Below are 21,807 nucleotides of genomic sequence, written 5' to 3'. Positions count from 1 at the left end.
AAAGCGTGACCGGCCGCAGACGAGGCGTCGGGTCTGTTGGGGCCTGGTCGTGTGAGCGCCAGTGTCTCGGCTGTGCCGGGCCTCCCTTCCCGCTGCTTTAGGCGCCGGAGGGTCCCTGATGGCCGAGAGAGGAAGCAGCCATGGTTCTCACCATGGGATACCTGCAATTCCTCCAGCGCTTTTGGTAATGAATCACTTAATTTGCAGAGCCTTTCAGCTGAACAGATTCCCTCTTACTTGGGACAGGTCTTGTTGTTGGAGCCCTCTGCCTCTGGTGTGAATGTGGTAAGTGTTGATGTGAGAACAGGCATCCCAAGAGGAGCCTGCTCAGTGTTCAGGTTGGTGCTTAGAGGCTGTGCCTGCAGCATCTCTCGTGCTGTGTCTTAGTGCTGGCTACTCCCTTCCCAGATCAGATGTTGAGAGGGATGAGGCCATCCTGTGTAGGAGGCAGAAGCAGATTGCCTATGGAAAGAACACTGTGGGCTACCAGCTCTTCCTTCAGCAAGTCCTCAGGTGAGGCAGTTCTGGGTCTATTTGCTTTCCTACAACCCTTCTGATTCTGGCTGGTTGCAGATGTTACTGGGGAGAAGTACCTGAAATATCACTTGAAGTGTCCCTTTTTCCTTCAAATGAGCTAAAAGCACCTTCACTGCCCTTTCATGTCCCCCTGGAAGGGGGAGAGGAGGAAGACTTGCTGCTAGATGAGGGGGATTTAAGAGGTTTCTACTCACTTATGAATTCTGTGCTTTGTTCTTGGCAGCCAGATTCATCCTCCTATTCCAAACAAGTACAAGAAATATAGCTGCTGCTCTTGGGATGTGGAGATGAGCTCTGTGTGCCTGGGACCCTTCTAACAGGTATCCTACTCAGGATGGGCAAGGACTTCTGGAAGACACTTTTGTCCATTGTCCTAGGTGTCTATTCAGTCGTATCTGAGATGCCCTTTGAGGGAAGGGAGAATGGAGGAAGTGTAGTCATGCTAATCTTGGACCTCTCAAACCTGAGTATCCTCCTCTGGGCTCTCACTTGACACTGGCTGTCACATTTCTGTTCTCAGGCAGCCCAAACACATTGACCGAACTTATTGTGCATAGCAGGCATCTTGTGAGACTTTGTGCTCTGTGGCACCTGAGGTCTCTTCAGAGGAGAGATTAAGACATTGCCCTGATGCCTGCCAGCTCTTCTGAACACTGCTTCCCTCTCTGCAGTGTTCAGCATCAATTCTGCCATCCTGGTAGCTGCTTTCTGAGGACTGGAGAAGAATAAAATGCAGTCTCCTGTGCTTGCACAGTCACCTATCTCTGTCCCATCAGTGCTGTGGTGACTGGAGTCTGAAATGCTCTGGGACACAGATCGAGGCTATAGGCATCTGTTATCCTGATGTCCCTTCCCTCTGTGCCACAGCAGAACACCTGCTAGGTGTACCTGACCACTTCACCCCGTGTCAGAGAAACAGCCCTGCTCGCAATGGCATCAAGGAACTCTGCTGTTTCTTGTCTGGACTGGTGAATGAGATGGCTGGCTGCTCCCTTGGGATCCGCAGCAGCGTGCTCCAGTGACCTGCAACCTCAAGAAACCCTGCGAGGAGGGGCCGGTATGTCCGAGCCCTGCTAGCGGTGCTGAGGCGGCTGGGCGGCTGATGGGCTCGGCACCCCACGGAGCTGCTCTTTGCTCTGGCCCCGCAGCTCCAGCCAGCGCCTCCGGGTCCCGCGTCGCCGTGCCTCCCCCGGGACGACCGCGTTGCCTGGCCGCGCCGCCCGGTCCGAAGCGCTCCCGGCACGTCTCGGTGCCGAGCGCCGCCGCAGCGCGGGGAACGCGGGCGCGCTGCTCACGGGGCAGCGGCAGCGCCGCAGGAGCGGCCGCCCGGTGAGTGCCCGCGGGACCGCCCCGCCGTCTGCAACGGCCGCGCGCTCACCGGTTCGGTCCCGGCCGCTCCTCCGCCCAGCGGCCGCCGGTCGCGCCCCTTCTCCTCCCTTCCCCGCGGCGGGAGGGGTTGGGGCTGGCTCAGCGCTGGGGCCGGCCGACAGCTCTCCTCTGAGCCTCGATTAAGCCCGGCTTCGGCTTTCCCTTCTGCTTCCCGTCCGCGTCCCAGATCAGGATCGAAATGGCCATTGACAACCAGAACGTAAACATGCTGGTTTACGTTTGGATCCGAGTTATTACAAGATTTCAAGTCATTACCTTAATTTAATCTGTAAGCAGTTGTAATTGTTACATTATACTGAAATGCTCTTTGTTCCATCGAGTCAGAGCAAGTCAGAGTATTCTGACGGTGACCAAGAACTGGTGCCTAAGAAATCAGGTTGGAAGATTTTTCCAGCAGCAATCCTGGTTTCCAGTGATCTGCCACTAAAGGATTTCCCAAGTTGGAAGTGTTTAGTAGTCCTGAGTGTGCTTTTCTTTTGTCAATGTGATGGGTGGGTATGGAGGTTTTGTTTCTTTTCTGATCATTGTAAACTTGTCGCATTCCTAGCGAAGAGTTCCACTGTTCAACTAATTGAAGGGGAGCTGGGGGTAGTGGTGGTGGTGCAGAAATAGGTGCTTGACACTTGTTTGGAACCTGCCAGTTCAATTTGGTACTCATAGTCAGCCTTTGTTCGCTCTTTCCAGACAATTCAAGAGTCTATAGAACTCTGTCTACCCTGCCTCACTGTCTTTTTCCAAAGTTAATAATTGTCTTAATTTCACTGCTTTTTGTACAGAGGTGTTCCACAGCTTTCCTCATTTTCAATGCCTTCTGTAGAATTGTGAGTGTGCACATGCACCTCCAGAAGGTGATTGGATAGCTCAACACCTATTCTTATGCTTGCTTTCTGCATTGTTGACAAACTGACATTTGGGAGAACGGGAGCGGGGGAAAGAATGGTTCTTCTGTCATCTTTTATCTGCTACAGAGCCTTCAGAGATTGCTGGAGGTAGCAAATCTCTGCCCACTGACTTAACGGTCTTTGGGTCAGGATCTGTACTTGTAAAGAAACAGAGCTAGAGGGAACAGGTAGAGGTCCTCTGGTCTATCCTGCTCTCCCAAGGAAGACCAGAAGTTCACCTGTTGTCAGCTTGAGATACTCTTGTAAAAACAACCATACTGGGTCAATTGAAAGTCTTTCTAATGAATATGCTGTTTCTGAAGGCACCTGTAAAATAGTTTTCATTCTCAGCACTTTGTTTTTGTTTGTTTAACATACGGTCTTGTTTGAATTCTCCCTAGTTTGTGTCCTCCCAACATCTCTGGATAGCTAATGTTTTAAGCATTGACTGTAGTTCATCCTTATGGATGATGTTCAGCAGTGTATGCCTTGGGAGGCATAAAAGATAGGATATGTAATGATACTACCCTAAAATGCTCTCCAGCAGCTAGCCACTGAGTAGTATTAATTACAAAGACATTTACAGTAGTTGAATCTAGTTCATGATTCCCTAGCTTGACCACAATACCACAGCAGTTTCAGAAGGCTCGCTAGAGTCAAGATAGGTGATCTTTTCTGCTTCTTCTTTATAGATAACGGCTGTTACTTTGAAAGAGAAAACAGATTAATTCTTGACAAACTGTGTTGGAGATGAGTAGTAGTCTTAGTGATTTCCACAAACAACTTACATGGACCAGATTATTATTATTTTTTAAATTATAGGCAAATTCATTGGTTCATAATCCTTAGCTTATCTTCTTGTCTTTTTCCACATAGGCAGGTTTTGGCCTCTTTCACACTCCTGGTATCTGATTCACCCTTCATGAATCTGTCATTATTTCAACCAGTTCATGAAATATCCTGAGATATTTAAAGGTCTTCAGACCCAGCGAGCCTGAAAATACGGCATTTTTCTAAGCACTCTCTATGCTTTTGTTGTCTGTATCTTTGCCAGATATTCTTGTTATTGTTTAACTGCCCTTGTCACCAGCTCACAGTTCCCATTATCACCATCTGTCCTTTTGCTCACCAAATCCCAACGTACAGCAGGAGAAAGGCACATAGATTTGTTAAAACATACAGTGGTGTATCTGAATGGAATTTGGGAGCTGTTGAAGAAAAGGGCCATGTTAAAGTAGATCAGTTGTATGGATTTCAGATCAGGTACCAGGAATGTTTGTATAATAAATACCTTGGATTTGATATTCAATAAACTGTACAGCACTTGCTTGGTGATGTTACTTCCCCTGTGCTTGTCCTAATTTATGTAGTGGATTCTCAGGGTGAGTAACTTTTTTTTTTTCTCCTTACCTGGACTGATCCTAAAGTTAACAGATTCTAGGATGTGGTACAGGATCCATGTAGTTGATTGAGATTGTTCTCTATGTTGGCTGGGAAGGATGGCAAAAGTAACTCATGATTTTGAGGCTTTTAGAGAGGCAAAGATGGATTTTGTGTTGAACTTGGCTGTAGTCAGCAAACATGTATGTTGTCTTACATTGTGGTCAGGCACAGCAAGGGATGTGTCTCTTGATTAGACTCTTCCAGAGACTCCATGGAGTTTCCAGGGAACACAGTAAACAGTAAGAGCTGCAAAGAAAGCAGGGGCACACTTTACTCAGTGCTGACCATGCTGATTCTGTGGATTTAAATTTTCTCATTTTCTGAATTTATTCTTCCTTGTGCTTGCTGTGCTTTTCTGATGAAAGGTATGCTATCTGGGATTTGTGGAAGGTGCAGTCATGCCATGCAAAGGTGGGTCCCTGGGCACTAGGGGACGATGGGGGAAGAGGATATAAAAAGGGCTGTATTTTGTTATACTGTTTCTATAGTCAGAAGTTGGAGTGGCAGTACCCAGAATAGCCCAGAGCAGAGGAGACAGATGGATATATATGATATACTGGTGGTCATTCATGTTAATTTTCTTCCCCAGCTCCATCGTGGACATCACAGGAGAGGGAAAGAGCTTGCTTGTTGGAGAGGAGTTGGTTCACTGACCAGAAGACTACTTGTAGGCTAGGGGCTTGCTGTCTAGTTAGAAGACTGACTTGAGCAAGTACCGAGTGGAGCAGAAATCCGCTCTTCTGTAGCGGGCTGTGGTGACAATTGGTGTGTCATGCTTCGCTGCTTAAGGTTTCCAGAGGTGGCCATCACTGTGTGGGTTGGTGCAAGGGTTTTGGTCTTTCCTGAGATGTGATGACTCTTTTTCCCTCCATAACCTTTCCCTGATCATCCAGATGTGGCCTGTGATGGCAGTTCCTCCAATGTGCAACTGTTAATTTGTCTGGCTGGATTTTACTTGTATCCACATCAAGTCTCCTCTGCCCCCCAACTTTTTTGTGGTGTGTTTTTTTTGTTGTTGATTTGTTTGGTTTTCCCTTTTTTCTTTTTTTTTTTTTTTTTTTACTAGTTTAAATAGTTATCAGAGATGAGGTCAATGCAAAAGTGGTATGGATTTGACCAGAGGTCAGTTTGCAAAGTGGGTGTGTAAGTTTATGGGGTAAAGAGAAATGCTCAGACCCTTGTCTGGCTCTAGGAAGCACAAGAGTGAGACTTTCCTCTTGTTTCTTTTGTCTCAAGATTGTGTTTCACCATATGTCTAGTCTTAACTCTCCTTGTCCCACCATGCATGATTTTGGCTTTTCTGTGGCATCAAACTTAGCAGCTGGACTATTTGCTATGTGACAGCTCAAGGTGGCTCCTGTGGTTCCACAGCACAGGCGTGCATGTCCTATCTCTCATCTGTCACCCATATCCAGAAATGCAGCTTGCGTGTATTTATTCAACTGAGGGTTTGATGATATTAGTAGGCAACTGAGATCACCAGCTTTTCAGCGTGTTTGTGAAAATAGGCTTCTTTAAGAACTGATGGTGCAGCAGCAAGGCCTTGTGAATTCTGGGAGCTCTGCAGTGACTGTGGCATCTGCTGTACTTCAGTTTGGTGCATTCAGACTTGTGTACACACTCAGTAAAATTCTTTGTGCTCAGGGTTTTTTTTTGAGGAAAAAATGGTAGTGAAGGAGGTGATCACATCTCCTCTTTCACCTCCAAACTCTAACTGGTGTATATTAATGCTCTGCCAGTAAGTTCTGGATATCCAGAATGTAAGCTGGAGTGAGGAAGGCTTGTGCTGTCTGTGTCCTCACTTACTTTGTCCCACTTCCTGAGGCTTGCTCCATTTATGTAATGTCCTTTGCTGCCCCACCTATCTCACAACGATTGCATCCTTTCTTGCTTGGTCAGAAGGAAACTGTCTCTATTTAGCACAATCTGTGCAAACAAGACGGATTCTGGGACCCATGTCTGGAAGTAACCAGCTCCAGCTCTGTGGGCACTGGGGAACAGTAGGGAGACTGTGGGTAGCTGGTGAGCTAGAAAACTAGTCTGCTTTGTGATGCTGTGCAGCTCATTTGTACATGAAGCATGAACAATTGTGGTGACTAGCTAAGGGAGTTGAACTGCGATGTTTGTCAGCATGCACCTGGGGTCAAACCTTCCTCCAGGAAAGGCAGTTAGCATGATGCATTCAGCAACAAGGTAAGTGCAGGATATTACTAGATGGGATACAGAGATGCTGGAGAGGATATTGTAGTGCTGACCCACTCACAGGACCATGGGACAAGTGTGGAAGATAAGGCTGCAAATGTGGCAGGACAGAAGTTGAGCTGTTTTGAATAGCTCCCCATTTTGTCTCATGCAGAGCAAGCTTCCTGGGAAGACCTGAAGCCATATCCCAGGACCTACCTTCCAGGCAATGCAGGCTTTTGTAACCACCCTTCCTGGTCAGCTCCTTGCAGCCAAGACACTGCTCTCAAGTGGCAAACTTGCATCTCAAACATCTACTGAGGAATCATTTATGTTGGAGAAGACTTTTTTTAGTTCGCCTTTCCAACAGGTACTGCAGAGCAGAGCCAGGCCCAAAAAGCCTGTGTTCTCAGATTTGGCTAGGCCTCCAGTGTTTTTGTTTTTTCCTGCCTGCACAAGGCAGTAATGAGCCGTCCCCCTTTCTTTAGCCTGGGCCTATGCTGGGAATTCCCTGTTGTTGAGTGTCTGAGAATTGGATACATCTTGGATCTTTACAGCCTGTACTGGTGCTTCTCATTGCTGCTTTTCATTCTTGCCCTTCCAAGAGTTCATATGCCTCCATGGCAGAAGTGCTGAGATACTAGCAACCTCACGTTCACACAAGAACAAGTCCCAGGCCCCAATATGAAATGATCCACAGGAGGGGGTGGCAGAGGGCTAAAGGAGCAGAAGCCACAGGGTAGACTAGCTGCGCTTTGCCTTCTCCGGTGAAGGACTTGGGCTCCTGCCTCCAAAAGCAGAAGAAATGTGGAGAAAAAGATGCCCCCAACACAGAGCAGGCTAGGTGCCACCTAATCCTACGCTTGCCGCTCTGGTCATTGCTGAAGCCACGTTACACAGACGCCCCCCCCCCCCCCGCGCGGCTGAGTAGGCCTCGCCAGGCCTGACTGTGGGCCCAGCTAAGGCCGCGCAGCCACTCCCGGCGGGCGGTGCCGCGGGGGCAGCACAGGTCCCGCCCGGCGCGGGGGGGCGGGGCGGCTGCCGCGCTCCGTCCCGCTTCTCGCTGCCCGGCGGCCCTCAGGAAGGGGGCGGATCCCCGGCCGGGCGCGGAGCCCGGCGCGCCCCGGCGCTGGTTCCAAGTCCGCAGGCGCACGCCGCTCCCGCGGGACCCAGACGGCCCGGATCCGGCTGCGGCCAAGGAGAACTAGGGCCTGGCGGCGCGCGGGAGGACCGAGAGGCCCCAGAGCGGCGACGGCATCCGGCTCGCCCCCGCCTCGCCCTGCCGTGCCGGTGACGGCCGCTGGGCCTCGCTCGCTGCCGCGCCGCAAAGGTTTGTGGGGCGGGCCGGAAGCGGAAGCGAGCGGCGCCCCAAGTTGCGGCGGTTCTGTGGCGGCTGGGCCGCTCGGCGCGGGGTCGCGGCCCGGCCCTTCCGCTTCCTCCCGGGAGCCGGTGGCGGGCGCGTCTGCGCGTGCGGCGGCAGCCGGCGGCGAGTGACGGCGTGTCCCTCCGCAGCGCTGAGGGGCGGTGCGGCCTGGCCCGGCCCATGGACCGGCACAAAGTGAAGCGGCAGCGGCTGGACCGGATCTGCGAAGGTGAGGCGGGGCGGGCCCTGCTCGCCAGCGGTGGTGCCGCCGCGTGGGGACACGCCCAGCAGCGGCCCAGCGCCCGAGCGGCGGAGACCAGCGCCGGCCGCGGCAGCGTTGCCCTTGTGCGGCGGAGACCCTGGCCCGGCCGCTGCTCTCCCTGTCGAGCTGAGGTGCCCATCCGGCCGGCGGCGAAGAGACCGGCCGGCGGCTTGTCCGGGTCCTGCTGCCTGCGGGTGGGCTTCCACCCGGCGCTTCTGCAGCACGCTGCTTGCGGCCCCGCTGCTGGGGGGCGTCGGTGCCTCGCCCTTCTAGAAAGGGGTGTCTGCCAATGACTGTCGGAGGCCCTGTGGACGTACAGGTTCTTCTGGTCACTTAAGGAAGAAATAGACTTAGTATCTTGGCCTGCTGAGGTGTATGTGGGGGAAGTTAATGGGGAGCAGGGCTGAAGTGGCTTTATAACTAGTTTCAGGAGCCTAGAGTAAGATGGCACGCTTCTGAGTAGACCACCTCTATTATCTTGTTATTGATAAAACATGTTTTACTTTTCTTTATATAGAGGTGGCAGAGAGGTTTGGGTTTTTTCCCTAGCTTCATTTCCCTGTGTGTGTTTCCTATTTATTTCTGTTGCTTTGACCAATCCCTTTCTAAATACTATAGAACTCTGACAGAACTAAGGACTTGTTAGACTAACGAATGAGGGTTCCAGAGTTCTTGTTTTTCATCTAATCGCTCCTGCTGACTTTCTTAATAGGCATACGTCCTCCTATTGTGAATGGCCCAATGCCAGCACGGCCACTGGTTGCACTCCTGGATGGACGAGATTGCACTGTGGAGATGCCCATTTTGAAGGATGTTGCTACAGTGGCATTTTGTGATGCTCAGTCAACTCAGGAAATCCATGAAAAGGTGGGCAAGAAAATGTGCAAGCATTTGGATATAGAGCTCTGCCTCTTAGTGTAACCAACGCAGAGATTGATTTGGACTGGTTTTTGTTGTAGGTGCTGAATGAGGCAGTAGGAGCTCTGATGTATCACACCATTACCCTTTCTCGTCAGGATCTGGAGAAATTCAAAGCCCTCAGGGTCATTGTGCGTATTGGCAGTGGCTATGACAATGTTGACATCAAATCCGCTGCAGAATTAGGTATGATGACACCATTAGGGCTCTGTTGCGATGAGAACTGAATGTGAAGTGGAACACTGCACATGTTTTTCTGTTGTGTACCTGAGTGCATTTAAAACCTTGTATGTAAAAAGATGCGGAGCTGCTTAGTATCAGGCATCTTTAGGAAGCTGACCAATATGGGAGCTGGTAGGTGGCTTGAAAGAGAGATTCTCAGCTTGCTCTGCAATCTGACTATGTGGGATTCAGAAACCTGAATGTGGTGTCTAGGTAACTTTTGGTGAGGTGGCTTTGGGTTGTGTGTGGGGAAAGAAGTGAGCAAGCTCTGTCTGAAAGCAGCCTGCAAATGCTGATGCAGGATAAACTCACTGTAAATGCTTGATAAGTGAGTTTTCCTGTTAATTTTTTTTATATGCAGGTGGGTTCTGATTCAACACTTTATTATTGATCCCTTTAGAGCCCTAGGCATGTGAAGAGTCTCTGGATCAGGTGACGAAAAGCTGCTATTTATTAAACGTATGACAGGGAGACTTTTGGACCTTGTAGTCTCCTAGGTGAGGTGGATCATCTAAGTACCCTGCCCTTTCTTTTTTAGGTTTGTGTCAGTGATTTGAAACCTTACTTAATGTAATGCAGATTGGATTAAGTTTAAATCAAATGCAAGTATTTATATATAAAATTGAAATAGGCATTACATTTTCCAGATCTGTAAGAACAGATGGATTGCAAATAAATGAAGAGTGCATATTTGTCTAGTGCTTGAATTAGGTCTAAAGAATCTTCTCATCTGAATGATTCAACTGAGTAGTCTCAAGAGTTCCCGGCAAGGTCTTTGACTCTCATCCGGCCATTATGTTTTTGGGCTGAGTTTGGAACTTACTTTGCTCTTAGGGTTCTCTACTTAAAGTCACCATCCATGTCTTTGATTCATTCAGATTGAAAGCTTTCCCTTTCCCCTCACTCCACACTCATTAACCCAAGGAGAAATCGGTCAAAGTTCTTTCAATGTGAGACTGCTGCTTGCCACTTTTGCTTTGGAGCGATAGTATGATGACCCTTATGCATGGCCAGATTTGATTTTTCATGGACAATTATTGATTATTTTCATGCTTAGCCAGGCCCTTTAATTCATTCTGAGGTAAGATACTGTTCCTTACATGTTCTGAATCTTCAAATCAAACCAAAGGGCTGTTGTGTGTGTTTGCATTTTCTTACATTTAGGCATAATATTGCATGTAATCACAAATTTGAGTCTACCTGCATAAAAGATGAATGCATGTAGCTTGTCTGAAGTTGAACAAGATGGTAACCAGTGAGATGAGAAGAAGTTAGGTTTCCCTATCTCCTCATCTCATGTCCTCCGAGTCGCCTGTGGCATTATGGCACAATTGCAGAGGATTTGATAGAGAAAAGGAGTCAGCTATCTGGGATTGTGTGTGGCCATTGCTCTCCTGGGAGACCATGGTCTGAGTTTAGTTGAATGTCTCCTCTGTAATAGGCTTACAAGAGTGATACATTGCTGAATTTTATGTGCCTTCAACCATTGCCTAGATTTTATTCCTAGTTTTTAGGTAGGAAGTGGACTTTTGAGGAGGAAGAGTTTCCTTGGTTTGGCAAGTGGCTGGGGTTACGTTTGGGAAGAGACCATTTTTTCATCTAGTTATTTTTATTTCTTGGCTGGTTTGCTGAATGAAGGATAGCAGCAGTGAAGCGGTATGTTGCCAGCCCCTGCTTCCCTTCCCCTCTTCCCCCCCTCCTTTTTTTTTTTTTTTTTTAAAATAGGCTGCTCAGGAATGACCAGATTTTGCTACAGTGTTCATCTTTGCCATTCCTGACAGTAATTTGTGCTTCCAGGGTTTAAACTCTGTTTGCATTAGTAATTTACCTGATAATTCTAGCCATTGGTTTTATGGTCCCTTGTGATTGTATGTTATTCTAGAGTGGGAGCGTTTATGTGATGTTATTTTTAAGTGTAACTTCAAATGGATTTAGAGAGGCTCCTGTGGCTTTTCTTTGCCTTTAACGAGTTAGTTACTTATTGTTGCTCTTGGGGAAGCTGATGCTTGCAGTGAGCATCTGGACTGTGAGGCGTGAAAGAGCTCGACCATCTGTCTTAATTCTTCTACAGTCTGCCAGTTAATCTGTCAGGAGTATCTCTGGAGCAAGTGCATTTTTTTGGATGCAGATCATCTAAAACAGTCAGTTTCTTGCATCACTTGAATGACCCAGTTTTCTCATTTCAGCCTTTCTCTCCTGCCCCGCCGTGTGTCAATCAAAGGGATATTTGCAAGGAAGGAATGGTATTTCCTTGGGGTTAAAAAGCAGGCTGGTTGCAGCTGGCTGGTCGCATCTATATTGCTCTAGAATGAGCCTCTGAAATGAGTCCTGTGTTTCCTGGCAGTAGTTCTGGAGCACTGAATTATCTTTCAGCACTTATGCTTTAAGAGCTCTATGTTTGTTTAGCGTTGTGATGCTAAAAATCTTATATGACCTCTGTGGCTTTGTAGGCATTGCAGTTTGCAACATCCCTTCCTCCTCAGTAGAGGAGACTGCTGACTCCACCCTCTGCCACATCTTGAACCTCTATCGCCGTGTTACTTGGCTACATCAGGCTATGCGGGAAGGGAATCGAGCCTCGAGTGTAGAACAGATTCGAGAGGTGGCTGGAGGCGCTGTGCGTATCCGTGGGGAGACTTTGGGCATCATTGGACTGGGTAAGTGATGGGAATTGTTAAATTGAAAAGTGAACTGTGAAAGTTTTTGGGAACCTAAGAGTCACAGACTGAAAAAAGTGATAATTTTACAGCTGTTCATTGTGAAACACACTGACTCATAAGGAATGCTAGTGCCCTATTCTGTGATGCTGGATATCTTCAAGAGTTGGGTGTATGTCATGGGATTGGGGAATTTTTTTTGTATTCAAATGGCTAGAAGAATTGGAACATTCAGACAGCTCTTCTCGGTGACTGTTTCCCTGTGTGCTAGGCTCTGTATCAGTAACAAAGCCACCTGAAAGCTACCAATTCCTTCTCCAAGTTCTTGTAATCAGATTATTACTGCCTCTGACTCAGGATCCAGATTTGGTTTGAAAAACAGAGCTCTTTCTAGGCTAAGCTCTGGCTATTGCATGGGGAAGGACTAGAATTAGCCACATGGGATCAGCACTGAATAACCTCCTCTGGATCCCTATGGCAATCCTAGGGGTTTCCAGGGCTGCAGTACCTTGGGCCCTGGCAGTAAACTCCAGTGTAGGCTCCCAGTCTATCCCAGTATCTTGTCTTTAAAAATTTGTTTTACCTTTCCTTGATGATTGTGGGTTTTCTTTTGTGAAGGCCGAGTTGGACAGGCAGTGGCTCTGCGAGCCAAGTCCTTTGGCTTCAACGTGATTTTCTATGATCCCTATCTGCCGGATGGAGTGGAGCGATCCTTGGGTTTACAACGAGTAGGAACCCTGCAGGATCTACTAATGCACAGCGATTGCATCACATTGCACTGCAGCCTGAATGAACATAACCATCACCTCATCAATGACTTCACTATTAAACAGGTGCAGCAGGAGCTTGATTTCCCCCACAGAGCACTGTGGAAATGAATGCAAACAGAAACTGCTGCTTTCACAGAGGCTGAGAGCGTGTGAATCCTGCTGCCTCTGTCGTGTGCCTCCTGCTGCCTTTGGAGGCTGGTAGCGTGTGGATCCGGGTGCCTGTGCTTTGTGCTGTATAGAATTTCATGTTAAGAGAAGAGTAGGATTGGCTCTTTTTTGCCAAGTAATTTCATTTATAAAGAATGTTTTAAATGATTCAATAACTTCAAATTACCTTTAAAATACATAATTGACTCTGCTGGTTAATGCCAGATGTGGTGTGGCTGGGGCTGTGTAAGTTTGTTTACACAGCTCTGCCAAAGCCTCTCTGCCCAAGCCCACTGCAAAGTCAGTCTCGGGCTCTACTCTGCTAGTCTATGAATACTGTTCAGTGCTTTCATGAGAGACAGCTGGACGTTGTAGTCCAGTTTTGTGTAGCTGGATACTTGATTCATGTCCTCTTTCTTTTTTAATGTAGTAGGATGAATATGGAGTGCAGAACTTGAGAGTTCCACTTTTGCCCTTGTTGTCTTGTGGTTTTGTTTGTTCATTTTTAAAGCAATTTCTCAAGCATTGCTTGCAGGCATTTCCCCTGTGGTTAGCTTTGCAGTGAGAGCACTCCTAGTTCGTCCAGGCCTCATCTAATCACTGCAGGCTCCTGCTCATTTCCAGTAGACTTCCCAAGATTCACTTAGCTTCCATGAAAAGTCTCATTCTCAACCCACTTAATATTTTTCTTCTTCCAGATGCGCCAGGGCTGCTTCTTAGTGAACACAGCCCGGGGAGGGCTGGTAGATGAGAAAGCCTTAGCACAAGCCTTGAAAGAGGGGAGAATCAGAGGAACGGCATTGGATGTGCATGAGTCTGAGCCTTTCAGGTAATGTTGTGCCTGCATGCCTGCTGCTATCTTGTGAGTCACCTATGCTGGATGATTCTTTTGTTTTATTTTTGTTATTTGAGTTACAGTGATACTCGAGAGGACAGATGAGGTTATCACTTCTGGAGAGAAACCACTTTTTTTTCTTTTTTTTTTCTTTTTTTTTCTTCCCCCCCACAGCTTTGCTCAGGGGCCCTTAAAAGATGCACCCAATGTGATCTGCACCCCTCACACTGCCTGGTACAGTGAGCAGGCTTCCATTGAATCCAGAGAAGATGCAGCTAAAGAGATCCGCAGAGCTATTACAGGTAATGAGGAAGACTGCATGCTCTGCAGCTGCTGCTGAATTAGTATTCTTTTGTTAGTTCACTGCAACAATTATGCCGATTATTCTGAAAACTTAAGACTCAGTAGCTGGTTTCTGGAACTGGAGCATAAGTTGGTAATTGTCTCTTTGCCTTCTGAGAATCTTGTAACTAATGCTGGAGGGGCACTTTCCCTCCCTGGGAAGGCCTTGTACCTAGCACATCTTCCAAATCCTTTGCAATAATTCCTTTGACAGTTATACCGTACACCTTTTTTTCTGGAGTAGTACGTATTGTCTCTTGGGGAAGGCTGAGGCATTGCAATTGCAGTTTGTGGCCAATAATTTCCACGTGATCACAGAAGTGGAAAGGAATGATCAGTTTCTTGTCTTCTCCAGAGACCAGTTGTTCAGAGGAGAGTCTCCCCTGCCCAGTGTTATCCTGTGGAGGTAGATGGAAAAGGTGTTGCGCATTTCCTTTCTACTTTCCCTTGTAAATGCTTCAGGGAACGAGCCCCTCCTACTTGTGTCCTGGGGGTTTTTTTGTCATTCTTGGCACTCTTGCAGGTCACATACCTGATGCTTTGAGGAACTGTGTTAATAAGGAGTACTTGCTGTTAGCAGCTCAGTGGTCCAGTCTTGATCCTGCAACTGTCCACCCAGAACTCAACGGAGCTGCAGCTTACAGGTGAGATATCTAGGTTGTCCAAGTTACTGCTTCCAAGCCTATCTTCCTACTGAAGTAGGTCAACATCCTTCTTTGGGTTTGAGACCTGCCTGTACCTGCATGCAGGTATGTTTCTGTTCCCATATACTCTGTATATGAGCTCTTTCCAGAAACTTAACAGCAGCACTTCTGAAGCTGTACTCTAGGATTTAGCATTTACTTGGTCATATTTAGTTCCAGCTGCATACTGGTTAGTTTTTCCAAATCCTTGCAAGATCTGCCCAAGAGACACCTTAATATAAGAAAGCCTGCTGGTTGCCTGAAAAAAAGTTGGATCTTAACATTTGAAGTTGTGCATATCATTAGGGCTGTACAAAGCACAGTTCTTATCTGTAGCCCAGATATGGGCTATTAAAGAGACACTGCCCAGTGGATTTAGGCCATGGTCTAAATAGGGTGTATTTCAGTTTATTTGTCTGTTACAGGCTTCCAAGTGATTGTGGGTAGGTTGCTTCCCTTCTGTTTTTCTCCCATTTGCAAAGTAGGAAATATATTCTTTCCCTTCTCTGAGAGATCTACAGAGCTTCAAATATATTTATGGAGAAGGCACAGGGAGGCAGAATGGAAGTAATGGAAGAATGGTTCATTAGCAATTCATGAGCATTGCTCTCCCATTTTTCCTCTTACGTGTAGCTGTTTTAGTTCAGCTCCTTACTTTTTCTATCTTAGAGCCCAGTGAAGGATAATCGTAGAATCACAGAATGGTTTGGGTTGGAAGGGACCTTAAAGATCATCTAGTTCCGCCCCCCCTGCCATGGGCAGGGACACCCTCCACTAGACCAGGTTGCCCAAAGCCCCATCCAGCCTGGTCTTAAACACTGCCAGGGATGGGGCCTCCACAGCCTCTCTGGGCAACCTGTTCCAGTGCCTCACCACCCTCACAGTAAAGAATTTCTTTCTAACATCTACTCTAAATCTACCCTCTCTTAGCTTAAACCCATTACCCCTTGTTCCATCATAACTGGCAGCTTGCACTCCTCCTGCTGATGGGGAAGGAATTTCCAGCCCTTCAGGGTACCTTCATACGGTGCCTCACACTGTTTCCCACTGGAGATAAACTTTGTACCTGTTTCCCAAATGCTTAGTGTGTGACCCGAGACTCACTCTCTCTGAGAACAGGTACCGTTTGGTATTGGGATATAACTGCTACTCTTCAGCTCTGTAGACTTTTCCTGTGTTCTATCTCTAGAGCATTTCTGTTAGAAAGACGGTTTTGTATTCAACAGGTGCCTGAGGGCATGGCTCCTGTCTCCTTGCATAATGCTGTTGGACAAGCTTGTAATTTCTATGTTTTTGTTGGTTTTAGGTTTCCTCCAGGAGTAGTGGGAGTAGCCACCCCTGGGCTACCAGAACCGCCAGTAGTGGAAGGGATTGTAGCTCATGGGATCCCTTCTGTTTCTCACTCTGCACCGCGTACCCCTTCCCCAGGAGAGACAAGCAAACTGGATGCAGACAGAGAGATTCCTGCTGACCAATAGCAGCATCTTTCGCTCCTCTGGCAGCAGAAAAAAGGAGGGTATCTCCTCCTAGGACCTTCTTTAACACCCTACAGAGACTGTGTCCTGTTCATACAGGATGGGAGAATGCATTTCATTACCGGCAAACTTTAGTTCTTGCCTTTATTTTGTAACCCTTTAGTTTTAATCTCTCAATGAATCTTTCTCCTTCTCTGGGGCAAGGCAGCAGACACCTTGCCTCCCCTCAGAAATACTTGGTTTAACCAATGATTTTTCCCATATATCTGCTTCGGTTGTCTGTGACAGGGAACTGTCCTTGTGCACTTGAAAACAGAAGTGGAGCTGCCTGATCAGGGATGGCCCTCAGTGTTCCTAACACCAGACTTCAGTGCACGCTTTTCAGTTGTGACTTGTAGCTTAAATTTAATTTGGCTGAACCTCTCTAAGTGTAGCCACTGGGAATATTAGAAAAATATTAGTGATTTGGAGAAGTTGTGACTATTGTCTTTATTATGCCCTTGGTAGAATGCAGTCTAGGCTCAGCTCTGTGTATTATTTTGCTTGTTATTAAGGTTTCCTGTGAGAACAGACATAGTGCAGGCATTGCTAGTTCTTGACCATACAAAGCTTTGTCTATGCAGTACTAGGCCTGAAGTTAACAGTAACAGTCTCAAAGCCGGCCTTGTAAAAAAATTTGGAAGGGATTAAAACGTCATCAAATGTGTTCTGGTGGCCACTGTGTTTGTGAGGCTTCAAGAATAGTTCACCCTAGAGTCTGTGTAACTCGGAGAAGGCAAGAGAATGCAGAAATGGGAAAAACTTGCACTGTGAGACAGCAAGTAGCAATAACTTGCAGCTGCAGTTGCTGGTTCCTCACACACATGTACCTCGCAGTCTAATGGTGATGTTTAGCCACACGTTAGAATTGTAAGCTTTGTGCTACAGATTTTTTTTTTTTTTTTTTTGCATAACTGCATCAACTGGAAGTAACATACCAGTGCTAGTGACACTTGTCTCTGGGCTGACGGAGAAGGCAGCTTTCAGCAGTTGACCAAAGTAGTCTACTTTTGCTCTGCTAGCATATACCGCATCTCCAACAGTGGGCAGGGCAAGGCAGTGGGGTTTTTTTACATGATTAAGCTTTGTGATATTAAAGGAGAAAGAACACTCTTAGCTTGTCACCTGAAGCCAAGGCAGGATTGCTGCTTTCAAGTCTCTTCCCATTTCCCAAATGATTGAATATGAATCACTTCTTTAAAGGGGTATGGAGTCTTCAGCAAAACAGGTTCCACAGGAGATTTTCCTTAATTCCAAATATTCCTTTAATTTCATCTTGTTACGCTTTAGTTACAACCTTTCCGTGCACAAGATGTAACAATTCCTCATGGATTTGTTCATGTCGTGTGGGTATATTAAAGTCGGTGCTATATGGGAGGCATACCCTATGCGTGGGTTTGTCTGCCTCTCTTGATTCTTCCCTCTGTTGTGTGTCTGACTGTAAGCTGAACAGCTGGGCACAGACTGGAAATACACATTGAGGTGTTGACAAAATCCTCTGTTCAGGCTATTTACAGTTTGGGAAGCTGAGGAAAGCTTTCGGAGTCACTAAGTTTTCAGATTTTTTTTCCTGGTTTTAAAGCTTTCTGCAATACTGCCTTCATGTAATGGCTTACTACTGATACAGTGAAGTGATTCACTCCTTTCTTGTCCACCCCCCACACTCCTCAGCAATTCAAGAAAGGAAAATAGGCAAGAAGTAAACTTCAGGTGTTTTCTTACTGATTTTACACTTTAACTGTTTAGCATTAGTGAGATACTAGTTCTCTAGTGCTGAGTGTCTTTTTTGATAAGTTGTCTCGGTGAAGGTTTTTGGCTTCTGTGTTTTCATGGATAATGCTGATTCTACTTAATTCATATACCTCCTTGGCTGCTCAGGTTTAGCAGATCGGACTGGGACTGGTGGTAGGCACAAGTTGCAGGAGAACTTTTTCTGAACAAAAACCTAGAGCTCAGAAGCACTTTGGTTGCAGCTGTACCTAAAATAGCCAGCAGCACTTTCCTGAATTCTCTAATCTCTAGGAAATCTAAATTTTACAAGCTACTAGCTCGGAAAGCTGCTGTTCTGACAGGCAGATTGGGAAAAGTTTTCAGAGGCTGAGAGCTCATCTTCTGTCTATTACCATGTTAGGGAATCTATCAAAACTACTCTTTCTTTTGCTGCTGAAAATTCCTGCCCTGCTTAGAGGTTCAGGTCTGAGATTATTTTGTGGTAAGGGGCTTCTAGTTATGAGCTTTGTGAATACAGAGGATCAAAGTACATTGACCTTGTCTCTTCTAGAACACAATGCAAGATAGATTTATTTTTTTAAAAGAGGCAGCAATTTTTTTCTTTCTTCTTAACTGCAAGTATCTCTATAGACCAGTCAACTGAGCAGAGGAAGAGTGGAAAGATCTCATTTGGGGGACACTTGAATTTCTCAATTCTTATTTTTAGTGCCTAGATATACTGGTGACTAGTAAGCGTAGGAATTAAATAATTGATGTCATTAAGAAATATTTCCAGTTATGGGTACAAAGGAGTTGAAGCTTACAGCATTGATAGTGGTTCTGTTCTATCCAACACTATGTAGGCTTGTGATTGGATATGAAGGCATTTTTTCCCTTGATTAAAGCCACAGCAGAAAATGTTGAGGTAAAAATGAACAGAACCCTTATCATGACCTCAAAGGAGGACTCTCTTTGTGTTTATAGGATTACTCTGCTTGTATGCCATTTGTACCTCTGCTTATAGACTGAACGTATTATTGCCAGATGAAGGCTGTTCTGAACAGATAGCTCAAAGAAAATTTTACCAGTACTAAAGTACGCTGTGGTCTTCTCGATCCCCTGAGCGCCAAGTTCTTTGTTAGCACTCTTCCCTGTGTGATACACTGACTTGCAGCTCCCCCACCCAAGCTTAGTGCAGTATACAGTAGTGGAAGGATTTATTTTTTTTTTTAACACCTTCCTTCAGAACTAGTGCAGAGCTTTAATCCCAAAGAACAGAAGTCTCCCAGGGTGAGGCAGGAGTGCCCTAGCTGCACTAATCTGCTTACAGGAGGTGCTCACACTGTCCCAAGGTACATTCTGTTTGTCAGGGTCACTGCTGCTGACCAGCTTTTTTTATAGAGGACTCAGAGTTTCAGAAATATATTTTTGTAGACGATGACTAAACTGTGAAACATTGAAATAAAGCATGTAAACAAAAACTTAAAGCACTGTCCTCTGTACAGATGTTTTCCTCACTTCAGCTCTCTCCTGACTCATTAGAAAATGTTTGATTACTTCTTGGATATATTTTAATAAAGTTCTCCAAAGAACATGGCTGCTGTCTATGGAAGGGGTGGCCTTAGATACAATATTGAAGGGGAGGGTTGAAAACCTGTACAGGTGAGTGTCTGCATCAGTCCCACTTTTCTCAGATTGGGTAAGTTGGATCTTCCACACAATCACTCCCTGGATCAGCCACTCTGGCAAATTACTTTCTTTGGATTCTGGAGTATTGACTGTCAATCAAGGCTGTGAAGGTGGCAGACTGGGGAAGAAGCCATGTTCACAGGTTAAGGGACAGCTTTGGATGTAGCCTGGTGTTTACTTATGTGACTTCTCACAAGTTGAAATTGTGGTAACTGGTTTTGCAGCCTTTTAAGCGTGTAGTTTAAATATACATGTGTAAACAGCAGTAGCTGTCTTCCTTTTACAGCAAAATAGTATTTTAACTGAATACGTAAAATTAGCCCATGAAATGAATTTTTCTAATGTATAATAAAAGCCAGTGCAACAGAATTAGCATGTGGTTAGGTATTTCATAAATCAAAGTTAATTCATGTTTTACAGCCTATGCTCCCTGTGTCAATCATTAATGAAAGTTAGGAAACCCCTTCCTATTCTTGGTGGATTATATCACTATTTGTCTAGCTGGTGCTGCACACCTTTGGAATATCTAGCACCATGCTCAGGAAGTGGGAAATGCTGGCCTGCTTTATCATGGCATTTTCAGTCTTGGAGTTGGAATGGAGACATAGGACCACTTGGAATCTTTCACATAGTGGTACTATTTCTAATACACAGCCGATGATCTTACTGTTTCAGTAAAGAAACTTAACACATGAGGGCAAAGCCTGGACTTTAAAGAATGTAGTACTGATCTTGGATTTATCATGGCAATCACTTAGACACAAGACATAATGGTGCTGCTACCCTTCAGTAATGTTTCATGCAGATATTGGCTCCTGTACTTAAAAAAACCCAAAACAAACAAAAAAAACCCCAAAACAAAAAAAACCCACCCCAAAAAACTGGTGGGAGGGGTTAATAAAGCTAGTGGTGTGTAGTAAATAAAAATGCACAGATGCTGCACAGCAGAGGATGATAGAGCGGAGTTCTGATTACACTAATATTTGTTGTTAAGTTCTGTGTAGCACAGGCAGACCCCACTTCCAAAAAAAGGTCTTGAACCTGCTCTTGATGTAATAAACTGTCTTAGAAGCTGTTCAGTATTTTATCTGTGTGCCACCTCAGGACTAAAATTACACCACAGAGTACAGATAATGGGATGAAATGATGAAATAGACTTCTGAGGTACAAATTGGGCATTGTCTTACTCATTTCCCAGTACAGTATTGCATCCCTCTAACTAGAAAGTAACAAAGCTGAAATGTTGTCATCTATTCAAAACTACCTAGCACAATGATTTTGAATAAATTAAAGTGAAAGCAAGCAACTTGCTGTTGCTGCTGCTAATTCAGTGTCAGATGTGACTCTCCCAGAGTGAGGAAACAGTACAAGCACAAGAAGAAAACAACTTATTTCCACAAGAATATCCTTGTTTTCTGGCATAGAGTATAGCTCTGCTCCTCATTCCAGTTTCTGTCTGTGTTACTGTGTCTTTACTGCACAAGCAGAGAGAGATGTAAAGTTGTACATAATTTCTCTAGCAGTATAGGATTCTGAAATATTTTGTGGTGGTTCAAGTATGTCAAAAAGGAGCAGGTTTAGGGCATTGCACTATTCTGCATGAGAACTGTTCAAATGCATCAGCTAATCATGACACCTGCAGGCCATTAGCATAATGATTTTGTATCTTCATCCCCCAAATAAATGCCTTTTCAGATCTGCCTCACTGAAAAGCAAAGCACCCAGGCCTGTGACGTGCTGCTGTTATTCCAGGGCCAACAGCATTGACTCATGCCAATCTGAAACACTGAAAACTACAACTCGGATCCCACATCTCAAGCTGTTATTGTACCGGGTGTTGTGTGTGTTTACCTTGAAATTTAGGTAAAAACTCCTTAATTTCGGTGATAATTTCAGATTTTGAACATAGTGTTAATGAGAGGCCCTGCCGCGGAAAGACTTTCTGCTCCGGCTCCTCCCCGCCGACCGGCTCCCCTGCCCCGCCGCGGGGCCTGTCCCTCCCGGCGGCCCCTCAAGCTGCGCGACCGCTCCAGTTCCCCGCCGCGGGCTCGAGGCCGTAGAGTCTCGTCCCCGGGCCGCGGCCCTGCCGGGCCCGCTGCTGTCGAGCCACAGGGGCGGCGCCGCCGCGTTCCTCCCCTCCCGCCCGCGCTGCCGCCCCCGCTCCCCACGGCCGCCGGGCTCACAGTGCGAGGCCGGACGGGCGGTGCGGGGCATTGTGGGGCAGAGGAAGGTGGGGGGAGACTGTGCGAGCGAGGTGCATGCCG

At 46.4% G+C, this 21,807-nt stretch overlaps 1 protein-coding gene and 1 long non-coding RNA gene across 5 annotated transcripts; both read left to right on the top strand.

The window, feature by feature from the left end:
• The first annotated feature begins 70 nt into the window (after nt 1-70).
• LOC129212615 (uncharacterized) lies at nt 71-4,073 on the top strand. Its single transcript, XR_008579229.1, has 3 exons — nt 71-285; nt 409-513; nt 761-4,073. It is a non-coding gene; the product is annotated as an uncharacterized LOC129212615 (long non-coding RNA).
• A 3,432-nt stretch (nt 4,074-7,505) lies between these two features.
• LOC129212612 (C-terminal-binding protein 2) lies at nt 7,506-19,443 on the top strand. Of its 4 annotated transcripts, XM_054841438.1 has the most exons (11): nt 7,506-7,761; nt 7,944-8,023; nt 8,769-8,923; nt 9,016-9,160; nt 11,647-11,853; nt 12,472-12,686; nt 13,469-13,599; nt 13,780-13,907; nt 14,303-14,353; nt 14,471-14,591; nt 15,937-19,443. In XM_054841438.1, the coding sequence occupies exons 2-11, from the start codon at nt 7,975-7,977 to the stop codon at nt 16,106-16,108; spliced, it is 1,374 nt and encodes a 457-aa protein (XP_054697413.1). In that variant the 5' UTR covers nt 7,506-7,761; nt 7,944-7,974; the 3' UTR covers nt 16,109-19,443. The 4 variants fall into 4 exon arrangements, with proteins under 4 accessions (XP_054697413.1, XP_054697415.1, XP_054697414.1 ...); XM_054841440.1 differs by lacking the exon at nt 14,303-14,353 and having other exon boundaries at nt 7,507-7,761; XM_054841436.1 differs by lacking the exon at nt 7,506-7,761 and having other exon boundaries at nt 7,771-8,023.
• Nucleotides 19,444-21,807: the final 2,364 nt, after the last annotated feature.

This window comes from Grus americana, chromosome 14, assembly GCF_028858705.1.
Source record: "Grus americana isolate bGruAme1 chromosome 14, bGruAme1.mat, whole genome shotgun sequence".
Classification (NCBI taxonomy): Eukaryota; Metazoa; Chordata; class Aves; order Gruiformes; family Gruidae; genus Grus; species Grus americana.
Note: the sequence above shows the minus strand (reverse complement) of the source record. Positions and strands in the feature narration are given on the sequence as shown.

What these genes read in the sequence shown, in the direction of transcription:
- LOC129212612 (XM_054841438.1), top strand. Translation starts at nt 7,975, where the DNA reads ATGGACCGGCACAAAGTGAAGCGGCAGCGGCTGGACCGGATCTGCGAA. An exon ending in CATGAGTCTGAGCCTTTCAG is followed by an intron (nt 13,600 to 13,779) that starts GTAATGTTGTGC and finishes TCCCCCCCACAG; the next exon opens with CTTTGCTCAGGGGCCCTTAA. An exon ending in GATCCGCAGAGCTATTACAG is followed by an intron (nt 13,908 to 14,302) that starts GTAATGAGGAAG and finishes TGTCTTCTCCAG; the next exon opens with AGACCAGTTGTTCAGAGGAG.